Genomic DNA, 13,701 nt, shown 5'->3' on the forward strand with positions numbered 1-13,701 from the left:
GTAATAGTCTCCAACTTTGTAGTGTGAACATCCGAAGAACTTCAAAATAACCTCTATAGAAGCATGTTTAGTGTCTTTTGTGTCATACCTAAGTTGATTGTCACATAGTGTTTTGTATGTTTAGTTTATCAAAGTCCAAAATGATCAAAGTCTAACAAAATCATATATCATGTTATCAAAATCCAAAATGTCAATTTGGTGGATTGTATAATTTCATCAATTTTAAATAATTAATAATAGATAATTTACTATAGATTATTATTTATTAATTTTAATTAAAAAATAAATAATTTTTTTTTAATTAGTAATTTATTTTTATTTATAATGCTCATACATCCATGAATTAAAAAGTATTTACAAGAATTTAGCATCAATCTTATAATTTTAATCCATAATTTATTATTGATTAGGGGAGAGGGACCAATTGGCAATAGGGGTACCAATACATGTCATAGTACATGGGCACTTTCAAACCAATAGTGGTGCCCTAAAAATGTCATGTCAATGCTTATCCCCAAAAAAGTACCTCTAAATTTCAAAAAAAAAATCAATGATGTGATGCCACATCAGCATGACATTAGTACACAAGTAAACATGACTTAGTTCACACCTATGGGTCTTATGACAATTTGGGACCATTTAGGACACCTTCACAAAAATGCATGTTGATGTGGCATAATATTTGTGTAAAATTAAGAACCCTAAATGTTTATTATGAATAATTTATTATTAAAAAAATATTTCTAAAAGTTAAATTTTTAATTTATTCTAATAATAATCACTATTAATATATTATTTATTAGTAATTAATTAAGATCTTTAAAGTTAACCCAACAATAAAATTCTTGAAAGTTAAATATCAAGTATGAATAATTCAAAATGAAAAATATTTAAACAAAAAAACATTTTAATTAATTTTAACAATATTATAATTCTTTTAACCTTTTGTTAGTCTCCCTTAAAACATGTGGGATAAAAACTAATTTCCACACAAAACAACATTCTGTACAAAAGTATCTAAAATCTACAAAATACAATCGATTTTTGTGCAATTTTTTACAAAACACAATAGATTTTGTGAAATTTTTAATATCCTAATCTTTATAATTTGCATCTCCATTATTATAAAACCACACAAAATAAAACAAAAAAAAACATATTTTAGACATCTAAAGTCTTTTCCAGTGTGGACATTAGCCGCTGGCTAAAAACTATTACACAACACGGAGAGAAACAAAGAAAAGTGGTCCACTAGCTTCCGCGTGACAAAGGTAAATCTGAAAACGGGAAAGGATGAATTTTAAAATGTTTGTGGGCCCGACCATCTATGTCAATGCTTCGAGAGTGTCGGTTAAGCCCGGTCGCGATGTCCGGCATAACAGCAGTTTCCAACTGTTCTTGTCTGCACTTAAGCCTACTTCACTTCCCTATATAATCCAACCATTAGTAGAAAACACTCTGAGCACACAAGCACTAAGATATCTTGCTAGATGCAAATGCCTATGGATACTTTAAAGCTTTCTTCATTCTTTTTGTCATTCTCAGTTTCACTAACGCTTCCTCTTATAATAGTACTACTAACTTGTCTTTGCTTTTTCAAAGGCAAAGCAAAGGCAAAGCTGCTGCCGGGGCCACGAGGACTGCCCGTTTTGGGTAGCCTGCTGGACCTCGCTTCGAATCCCCACTTCTCTCTTTACGCTCTTTCCAAGTGCTATGGTGGCCTCATGTATCTCAAATTGGGCACCATCCCCACCATTATTGCTTCCTCCCAGGAGGCCGCAACTGCCATTCTCAAAACATTTGATTCCGATTTCTCTAACAGACCGCAGACCGGATCAGCGGCGGTGGATATTCTCATCTACAATAGAAGCGACATCGCCTGGTCTCCGCAGTGGCCTTTCCTGAGAAAGCTCTGCATTTTCCACCTCTTGACCCCGAAATGTATGGACAAGTGGCAGGAGTTCCGAGAAGAAGAGATGGCGCTCTTGCTCACCTCCATCTTTAAACAGCGAGCCAGTGCTGTAAATGTGGGTGATTTTGTTAACGTCTTTACTTGTAATGTTATTGGACAGATGACGCTCAGGATGAGACTCTTCCACGAGAACAACGCAGACGCCGAACATTTCAGAGAATTAATGAACGATTTTCTAAGAGCTGCTGCTCGTATTAGGATTGGAGATTTCATTCCTTTCTTAGAGCGGATTGGTTTGGGCGGTTCTCTTGATGAAATGAAGAGCCTGAACAAGCGCCTTGATCAATTTCTTATGAGGAAGATTGAAGAAAAGAAGCGTATGCCTTTGTCCAGCGAGGACGATGGCAACAAGGACTTTCTACAGATTCTCTATCAGCTCAAATCTAATTCTGCCAGTGAGGGAGAACAGCTTTCCGAGTCTAATATCAAAGCCATTTTACTGGTATGCACTTTAATAATTTCAGTTTACAGTAGTATTCCGTCATTTATATAATAGATGATTCGTGCATGCAATGATTTTAAGCTTGGAAATGCAGGACATGATGGCGGCAGGAACCGATACGGCTACCCGCACGGTAGAATGGGCGATGTCCGAGCTGATCCGCCATCCTCATCTCATGAACAAAGTGAGAAGCGAAGTAGACGCAGTTGTGGGAATGGAAGAGAGAGTAAGAGAATCTCATCTTCCTCAGATGAAATATTTAGAAGCAGTTGTGACAGAAACTCTTCGACTGCATCCTCCAACGCCGCTTATGCTTCCTCACGCATCTCCAGACAGTTCAAGGGAAGTAATGGGGCATTTCATTCCCACGAATACTCATGTGATGGTGAATGTGTGGGCCGTAGCAAGAGATCCAAATGTGTGGGAGAAGCCATTAGAATTTGATCCGGATCGCTTTGTGGACAATCCTGTTCATCTCGATGGACGAGATTTTCGAATAATACCGTTCGGCGCAGGACGAAGAAGGTGCCCGGGCTATAAACTGGGACTTCGTATGATTCATTTTGCCCTTGCAAGCTTTGTTCATGCATTTGATTGGTCGCTTCCACCTGGTGAAGAACCCCAAGATTTGGACATGAATGAGAAATATGAACTCTCAATTCACAGGAATGTTCCTCTCAATCTTTTCGCCATTCCCCGCTTGCCCACTCACCTTTATAACTCGTCGCACTAAATATTTGGTGTGGAAGTATTATTTCCTGTTTAATGCCTTCCTCCGTACAGCCTGTATCCTCTTCTTTGAACGTTTGCTAGTTCGTAAGCTCATAGAGATGTGAAGTGCGGTTTTTTATCATAAATAAAATCATCTTAGAAGGTTTGTTAGTTCATAAGCTCATAGCTTTAATAAATAAAATCATCCGATCTCATATATTCGCACCCATTTTCGATGTGTGTGTGGCCTGTGTATAAATCAAAATTTTGTTGTGTTTAATTGTGAATTGTAAGGGTTAATTCAGTGAGGCTAATTTTGATTTTTGTTTGATAATGTTTATATATTTAAGTTGATATTGTGTTGGATCATATAGTATGAGATTGAACCATGGTAGAAAGTCAAAAATCTAAAATTGTAGAATAAATGAATGGGAATGTGTTGAATGATGTGTACAATAAATGAATAGTAATGGTGAATGTATAGGAACAATTAGAAATAGTGATGAAATAAGATCAAAATTGTGGAAGCATGGGTAAATGGTATGGATGAAGCATCAAGGAGTCGGTCCAACTTTCAATAATTAATTTATAAAAAATCAGGATTATGATTTTAATCTTCATTAAGAAATGGAGGTATAATCTTTCAACACAAACACTTTATTTCCATTACAAATCTACACAGAATAAATACCATAAAATTATAAAAAATTTCTCTTAAACTAATTGAAATTATGAAAAGGCAAAAAGAAAACTTAGACACACATCCAAAGAGATGCATACAAGAAAATGTCACTAGAGAAAATGTTAAATTGGTGAATTTTTTAAGTAAGAGTGTAAGAACATCCCATGCCACTATCTTAGTTGCTTATATAGGTATACATCACTATATATGATTAATTAAAAATTAAAACATCATCTTAAAGCCTTTTCACACCTCCTTTACCTCTTTCTCTATGAGAACCTTGACCTTTCCCAAAGTAATTAACCAAACAAACATAAAAAAGAACTTTATCATATCTAAAAGACAGTCAATTAGATGATTTTCCTTGCCAAATCTTTAACTTCAACTCAATACCCATGATATATTGAGTTTATTGGTATGCAACTATATATTTTGTCGCTTTGTGCAAAGTTCACTTATAGTCGGTCCTATATTAATGTGAATTTTACCGAAATAATTTCTAGTTAAATTTAGTTCAGAAAAATTGATTCAATGACAAGAAACATTCTAGACAATCTTTCACACCTTCTCAACCAAATTGCTAACTATTGTACATCATATATCAACCATTTTGATGATTAAAAGTTTTTCCTAATATAAAATTTTAACAGTGACCTTCAATTAACCCTACCAACTTTATATCTTAAGTTTTTATTTCAATCCATTGTTTCTAAATATATAATTATATGAAATATTTCATCAAAACAAATCTAAATATAACACTGACTTCTTCCATTTATCTTTTTCTGAAAATATAAGGATTTGTTATTTTTTCCTTATATAAATTATACACATCACAATTATATATCCTAAATTTAATTATATGACATAAAAAGAGCAATAACTGGTTGAAAAAGGAAACAGTGAGTAGGAAATGTGAAAATCAATATGGAATAGTTGACATTTGAGCCATGCTTTGACATGGGCATAAGAATTATTATTTCGATATTTGTACATCAACTATAGTATTCTCAGTTTTCTGCGTTCATTTCACATTCACATTGCTTCATGCCGACAATGGTGTACATCAATAACAAGCCCTAAGGAGTGAATAAAAGTATCTTTGAAAAATGTGAAACTAGGTTTAATTTTAACAATTAAAATATATTAATAACATTTGAATAAAAAAGTTTGAAATTGATTTTTAATACATTTATAGAGATTTTCAACTAAATTTTTAAGAGGTATTAGATTTTAATTTATTATTATTATTTTCTTTACTATGTTTATACATAAATACATTAATTTTAATTTTTAGTTAACAATTTTTTTTTTTGGTTTTTTTAAAGTTTATTTGAAAACTTATTAATTTTTTTGGAAAGTTGTCCTTTATTATTTTAACAATTGTTTCTTTCTTTTTTAATGTTGTTTTGAAAAGTTTAACAAATATTATAAACTTATATGTTATTTGGTTTGATTTGACTTCATCATATTCCTTATTTATATTAACTAAATCTATTTTCTATATTTATATTTGAAAAAAAAATAAAAAAATTAATTATTGCTAACGAATGAAGAAAAATTATGTCAAAATTATTTATTAAAAACTTAGAAGATGTCTAATTTGGTCAATGGGTCCTCAATTGATCCTTAATATGCTAACAATTTTGTTGTAATTGATACTTGAATTTCATGTAAACAAATCAAATATTTTTTAACTTGTATAAGTAAAAATATATGTGACATTTTTAATTTTTGGATGTATTATAAAATATGAAGTTTTGTTTCTATATTTAACCACCCTTTCATCAATACCACTTAAAATAAAAATGGACAACTATTAGAGAAATATATTAGTGTGTAATAATGATGGTGATGGAATATATCATTTCTTACTAAGAATTTTATTGATGAAGTTTGCATTCTTTCCTTTGCATCTTCATCTTCACAGAACTTGTTAGGGGCTTTTAGAATAAAAAAAGGAGTCCCTCACTATGGTCCACACACACTTGAGTACCAAGTTTTAAAGTTTAAGATATTTTTTCTTACATGAAGGAAAAGCATATTCAAGTATGTTTTAAAGATTTGACAAGGTTTCGATGAAAACACAAAATGGTGAAAGCTTGGTATTCTATTTATCATAGTAGAGAACATTTTATACAATGCATGACATGTCATTTGGTGGTTATATAGATGATAGTTAGAGAGTTATCAACCAACCATAGTAATCCCAATGATGTCAACATCTCGTTCCTCCCCCTCATCCCCGTTAAACACTAATCTTAAAAAAATCAAACTCACCTTGCCCTAGGGACCCCCCATTAAGGTAACAAAAAAACTTGTCGATTACAAAAATTATATAAGTGTATTTCAGAAGATATTTCCTTGAAGAACAAAATCTTGAATCAAGTTACCACAAGTTTCCTCATGACCCTGATAAAGGTGTAGCTTCAAGCTGAATCCTTGAGCTCTCACTCACAAAATCTCGAATCATAGACATCGAATTATTTTGGACAAAAATCCTCTAAATTTTTTCTTGACCCTCATAAGGGTGATAATTCTTGGTCATAGTCTCATAAACTCTCTAGGAAACCATCCATACTTAGGCTCTTCAACAAACCCCAAACTTGTGTCCAAAAAATCAAACTTTACAATACATGTATTCTTCAATTTTGTTAATGTCAACAATTAAGGCAAAAAGGAAAGCATAAACAAAAAATGTTAAAAACACTTCTCATGCAAAGCATCATCTCAAAGTGAGAATCTAACTTGAGATGATAGAAATTCCTCCATCGTCTAATGTCACCAACCTCTAGTATGTCCTGCTATACTTTGTTCATTTGATGTTCTAGGTGAGACCTTGAAGGTTGTGCCATGTGACATAAAGATGACTCTGAAAGCATAATCGATGTTTGATATATGTGTAGCCATGGCAAAAAATGTCAACAAATGATGGACCCATCAATTGATCAACTTTATACCTCCATAAAATAGCACTTGGGGAAGTATTGCAACCTTCAATAGAGAGGTAATAGGATAATAGAATTTTGAGCAATCACTCCATCAATAAGACCATTTTCTGATAATTCTAGTTTAGACATGTAATTGTCCCCATCAATATCCCTAAATATCAACATTAGACACTTCCCCATTTATTCCTCAAAAAAAATTCCCTCCAAAGAATATCATAATGTTTGGACCCACACAACAAAGAACTGACAAAGCTTTTGAGAACAAATATGGCGTTCTCTTTATTATGTTTGTGTAAAATCATAAAAGATTCACTTTCAATATTCTTTCATTACAGTCCTCAGATCAAGGAACATTATGACCATTTAAATAAAAATTTGAAATATCTCCCTCTTATATCTCCAAAGAAAAATAAGCTTTCTATTTAATGTTTCCATACCTTACACTCATTAATGCAATTTAATAAAGCTTTCCTTAATCAAGATCTTGCATTATTTATTACCCTAAATTAATGAATGAAAAAGAAAATTACATAATTTAAACATTGTAGAAATGTTGTGCAATGTTTATCATGTGACCATTTAAAAATATAAATTGTACAATTTTTTTAACAATATAAAATGTTTTTAGAATCTATGAAACCAATTAACTTAAAGAAATGAATACATTAATTATTGAATAATGAGATGTCTTTTTTATTGTTGATGTTGATCTTTTGAAGATGGCTCTTTGTTCATTGAAGTTGATTTTACATGATAAAAAAATTACAAATCATTTTTCATGTAAATGTTGAATTCTTGAATAAGCTCCAATTAACTTATAAATATTTTAATGCATACAAATGTAAATTTAATCTTAAACACAAAATAGATTACATTATATTTTTTAAAACAATGTAAAATTCTAAATTTAAATCTACTACCTAAACAATTTTGAGATCACTATATAGTCAAGTATGATCAAATTGTATACAAAATCGAATTCTAATCCATCCTATTCAAGTAAAAAAATAGAAATAAATTTTTATATGTATCCTAGCACACAATAATATATTAACACAAATAAGCTTTAGAATTATAAGATTCCTTAGTAATCAATATTTTAATGGATAGTTTATGTCAATACAAATCAAGTTTACTATCTTAAAGATGAAATAAAAAATTTATTTCATATTGTTTTTGATAAAGATAAAGGGGTTTTACATGGACCCGAAACCAAAAAGTTTTACATAAACCGGCCATTAGCCAAACAGATATGAACCAACATCAAAACAGGGGAGCACCCCCAAAAAATCATGAAAGAAAAAAAGACGCAGACAAACAAGACAAAACAAATCAAAAACCCTCAATTAAGAGAATGCACCAGATCCTTGTTCTTTTGGATGGAAATCTTGTTGATTTCTTCCAGCTCCTCCATAATGAATATGGAGGTACACTTGTTGCTACTCCTGCTCTGGTTATGGAACTAGGACTATTGGCTTTGTTGTCTCCAACAACCATATCTTCCCCTCCAAGATCTTTCACCAGTTCATTGTGGTAGGATCTGTAATCATCAACCATGGCATTGATCTTTTCAAGCCCCTCTATACTGTTGTTCATGGCTTCTTTTCTTATGTCATCCAGGTTCTTGACATTTTTCTTTATCTCTGCCATAGACTATTCCACCTTTTCAATTCTATGCTCTTGATTGCATTTCATCACCTCGACGTCCTGGGAGAGATTTTGGGTCATAATCATGAGTTTCTCAGATTTACTGGGTTGAAGGGAAGCAGTGAATATTTCAATAATATCTTTAACCCCCACTTTGAGGGTATCAATTTCTCACTCCACCCACTTCCAGTAACACTCTTGGCTTCTGGTATCTTCCATTACCAGGTTCATTAGATTACTAGTCCTCTGAATCCCATTGTTCTCTTCTTTGGCCATGGTCCCCTGTTTTTCTTTCAGGGCATTGATGGGGATGTCCAATTTTATTTCCTGATCTGAATTCTTCAGACCATAGTCCTTAGCCACCAACTTCTTCCTTTTAGAGAGGGGCTTGGCCTTAGAAATCAATTTGCTGGTGGTTTTGTATTTTTTGGCCTCCCATCTAGGAGGATTCTTACTGCTAAATGTCCTAGGGGTGACCATCATCTCCCCTTCTTCCGTAGGTTTATAATCAGGGTCATCAAGAGGAATTGCACCCACACTACCCTCTAATTCCATATCCGAGTAAGAGACATCCTGGATATTAGTCTGATGGCTAGTCTCAGTTATAGAGGGCACAACTTCAAGGGACCTAGCGTACTCCATGATGAGCACAATAAGCCCTTCATGGAGAGAAGGGTTGTGTGGATTTTCCAAATATTTTTCTAGGCTATATTCTTGAGAGGAGGCCAGATAGAAAGGAACATAAATGATTTTATCATGCCTAAAATGATTCAAAATGGTAAAATGATAGGAAAAGATGTTGACATATCTACCATCAAGCGTAATATACCTCATTATGAACTTGGCCATGTCAGTGCAGGGAGCCATAAGATCTTTCCTATTGTAGCTTCCATCAACCATCTTGGTGAATCTAGAGTGTTCCTTGTCTTTGTAAAAGACACTCGACAAGTCCTCCTTCCCAGTTTTCCTATCCCTATAAAATATTCTCCCTTTCGTCGCTAGACCAATGACCATCACCACCAAGGTTTCATCTAGGAAGAGGAGAAGGGCCATGAAGTCGATATAGGAAAGGGACCATTCCCCCATCAACAACTTCCCGCCACACATCCTTTTTTTTCTTCCATTTCTTGCAAGTAGACAGTTCTTGTCTGTTCTTGTCCCCACCCATTATGCTCCTAGTCGTTGAATAGCAAAAAATGGGCCACACCAAAAAAGGCTCCAAACAGTCGCAGGAAATGGGCCACACTAGAAAAGTCTCCAAACAGTAGAAAAAGATGGGCCACACAATAAGACAAAAATCCAGGCACCAAGGAAGTTTCTAGATCTTCGATTAGGGAAAACAAAAAGGAGTTGTTTCCCCATCAACTCTATCAAATCATGATGAAAGATCATTGATTAACGCAGGTGGGTGTAATCATTATGGGCCAGCTCACACAGGTTTTTGGGGAAAAAATCCCTACTATTCCACCATTTGATCGAAACATAACCCACTGCTAGATTGGCCAATAGATCCACTGCTTTATTTTCTTCCTGGTATACATGTGAGATTTTGAAATCTACTAGCTCATTTATTATATCACGAAAATCCTTGATCAGATTAGTTGTCATCTAGATAGGATCTGTGAGTCCACTCAGACAGTTGACAATGTTTAGCGAGTTAGACTCCAACTAGACTTTTGTAAAGCCTTCTTTTTTAGCCATGTGTAACCCAATGTGGGCAGCACTGGCTTTCGCATATTGGTTAGACTGAGTGCCCAGAGGGAGGGCCACCATAGAAACCAATAGACTAGAATGATTCAAAGCCACTCCCCCACTCCCGATCAGCCCAAGATTTCCTTTAGTCGGGCCATCCACATTGATTTTGATCCAACCCGTATGGGGCAGATGTCAGAGAACATTTTGTCTGCATTGCTTTGTTTTGTGGACTAGAATGGCAATATTTTAGTCAATTTGCCACTGATTGATAGTATCCTAATCCTCTTGGAGAGTAGGGAGGGGATGATCATTCTTTCTATTGGGGCAGAAGTGTAGACAATTCTCCTTGGTAGCAGAGAAAATTTTAGTAGCCACAACAAACCTAGGAGTTTCCAAATCCCTAAAAACTCTATTATTTCTTTCTTTCCAGATGCCCTAGGCAATATGTGGAAGAGATAAATTCTAGAGAACTCCCAAAGCCTAATTATCAGAGCGCATTTTCATTGAAACCATATTCTATGGATAGTATCAGGGAAGACCCAATCAATGTTCTAGATGTTAAGGAAGTGATTCTAGATATCCTTGGCAAAGGCGCAATGAAGTAGCAGATGGCCATAATTTTCCTCCACCTCTTTACAAAGAAAGAATCTATTGGTAAGAGGAATACCTCTTCTGTAAAGATTGTCAAAGGTAGAGATCTTACCCTGCATAAACAACTAGAAAAAAAATGTTAATTTTAGGAATTAAGAGCTTGTTCCAGATACCAACCAAAAAGAGGGGGGGGAGAAGCTTCTAGAGATGAACTTATAAGCATCAACAAACTTGAACTTCCCAGAAGAGGAGAAATTATAGAACACTTCATCCTCCCCTTGAGAACGGGGGATGTGAATACAATTCAACTAGGGTTGCATAGGTAATAGAGCATTATCCACAGAGTTGAGGTCCAACCAGACTCCATCTCTAAAATAATCAGCCACCCAAGCGCCAATTTTTCTGAGACATAATTCTTTGAAGGGAGGATCACAAATAGAGTCCGATAGGGGGCCATCACCAGTCCACCAGTCATCCCAAAATCTAATTTTGGTATCATTCCCCAACATCCATCTGCAACCATGCAAGATAACTTTGGAGGAGCCATAGAAATTACTCCATAAATCAAAAACAACATTGAGAAGATCAAAATTTTCTAGAGTGTTTTGAATATTTGGAATGTGGTATTTATTTTGAATATGTCAATCCATTCAGTATTATCTTTAAGACATCTCCATAGCTACTTGGCCATCAGGGTTTTATTGAAATCTCTCGGATTCTGGATGTCTTATCCCCCCATGGATTTGGGAAGGCAAACCTAATTCCAAGCCACAAGATGTAATCTATTCTTAGATTCAGTTCCAGTCCATAATTTTTTTTTTGAATTCTTTCCAGTTTATCAACAATTTTGGCTGGGATTTTGAATAAGCTCATAGCATAAACTGGGAGGCTCTAAAGCAAGGCTTTGAGTAGCTAGAGTTTACTAGCTTGGATTAATAAATCACCTTTCCACCTAACCAACTTGTTCTGGAATTTGTGTATAAGATTCGTCCAAAAGGAGTCTGGAGTCGAACCATGGCAGAGAGGAATACCTAAATAGGAGTCGGGCAAAGATCCAACTTTACAACCAATAATTGAGGCAATCTTCATTTTCCTGTGTTCAGGAGTGTTAAAGAAGAAAATGGAGCTTTTAGCTAGGTTAATTTTTTGCCTTGAACCATGTTTATAGATATTCAAAGTCATTTTTAAATTATTAGCTTCTTTAACAAAAATTTCCCCCATCAATAGAGTATCATCGACAAATTGTTGGTCAGAGCATGTGGAGGCTTGAGATGAGGGTTGTAAGCCCATAATATTGCCATTTCTGACTTCCTTTTGAATAATTTTACTGAGAGCTTCACTCATCAAAATGAAAAGGAAAGGGGATAGAGGATCCCCTTGTCTTATGCCCTAGACGCAGAGAAGAAACCAAAGGCAAATCCATTAATCAACACAGAAAATTTTGGGGTGGAAATATAATACTCAATGATCTAGATGAAGTTATCTCTGAATCCAAAAGCCCTAAGGATTTGGAGGAGAAATCTCAAATTGAATCTATCAAAAGCTTTCAGCAGGTCCAATTTCAGAAGAAAAAAAAAACCAGGTTTTCTATTGATACAAAGGGAGTGGATATTCTCATGCACCACAATAATAGAATCTCGAATCTATCATCCAGGGACAAACCCATTTTGATGTTTAGAAATTAAAGAGGGGATGAGAGTCTTAAGCCTGAGCATCAAAATCTTGGTGAATATTTTATAAAGATAATTGCAAAGGCTAATAGGTCTAAAATCCTGAAAAGAGAAGGCATCAGGTTTCTTAGGGATGAGGATAAGGAAGGTGGAATTCAGTTCTTTCAAGAGAGAGTGGGATCCAAAAAATTCTTGAGCCGCAGTGACCACATCAGTACAAATAATCTGCCAAAATTTTGAAGGAAAAAAAGAGAGAAACCATCAGGGTCGGGGACCTTGTTACCTTCAAAAGAGAAGACCGCATTGCAAACTTCATCAGGAGAGGGAATTTTGGTAAGCTCCAAGTTCATGTCCTGAGAAATCATGGAGGGAACTTCCTACAAGATTTCATTTTGAGCTAGATGATCAAGAGGCTCATCCACAAAAAGGAGATTAGAGAAAAAGTTGATGGCTTCCTGGAAAATCTCATCATGCTTATCAACCCATCTCTATTCGATCTGAATTTTGTTTATTCTATTAGCAGCCCTATGCTTAAGAGTCATCGTATGAAAGAACTTGGTGTTTTTGTCGCTACTTTTGAGCCATAGAGCTCTAGATCTCTGCTTCCAAAATTCCTCTTCTTTGGAAATAATGTCATGCAATTTAGTCAAGATTTCAATTTCATTGTTCAAGACATCTTTATCAAACCCAAAAACTTGAATATGATTTTGAACCTCCTCAAGATCCAATTTGAGCTTCTCTTTAGCTTTGAAGATATTGCCAAAGGAGGATTTATTCTAATGTTGAATATTAGACTTGACATTAGAAAGCTTCTTGGTTATACGAAACATAGCCGTGCCCTGGACATCAATATTCCACCACTCCAAAATTTTATCTTGGATTTTAGGGGCCATCAGCCACATTTTCTCAAATTTGAAGGGGTACGCCTTTCTGCCAAATAATAGAGTAATGAAGAGGCAGATGGGAAGTGATTAGACCCAACATAGGCCAAGGCATTGAGACGACAGGAAGACATCTGAAGCCAATCAAGAGAGACAAGCCCCCTATCAAGCTTAACCTAAAAAACATCCCACTACTGCATCTATTGGACTAGGTGAACTTGGCACCAATAAGATCCAGATCCAAAAGGTTCAAAGTGTTGATCATGTCAGCCAAGTCTTGTCTACTATCAATAGAGATAGGAATACCCCTTGATTTCTCCATATTAGAGAGAGGAGTATTAAAATCACCCAGAAGAACCCAATTTTTATTAGGGAAGAGCGATCTAGCATGGAAAATGCAAGACCAGAGGGCTTTCCTATTAGATCTCCCATTAGGAGCATAGATGTTGGAAATAACCC

The 13,701-nt window shown here is 34.7% G+C and overlaps 1 protein-coding gene across 1 annotated transcript; it reads left to right on the forward strand.

Annotated features, from left to right (window-relative positions):
* The first annotated feature begins 1,481 nt into the window (after positions 1-1,481).
* On the forward strand, positions 1,482-3,337 carry LOC131038827 (flavonoid 3'-monooxygenase CYP75B137). The gene is made up of 2 exons (XM_057971385.2): positions 1,482-2,414; positions 2,509-3,337. Exons 1-2 carry the CDS (start codon positions 1,491-1,493, stop codon positions 3,145-3,147), a joined length of 1,563 nt encoding a protein of 520 aa, XP_057827368.2. The 5' UTR covers positions 1,482-1,490; the 3' UTR covers positions 3,148-3,337.
* Positions 3,338-13,701: the final 10,364 nt, after the last annotated feature.

Source organism: Cryptomeria japonica, chromosome 4 (assembly GCF_030272615.1).
Source record: "Cryptomeria japonica chromosome 4, Sugi_1.0, whole genome shotgun sequence".
Taxonomy (NCBI): Eukaryota; Viridiplantae; Streptophyta; class Pinopsida; order Cupressales; family Cupressaceae; genus Cryptomeria; species Cryptomeria japonica.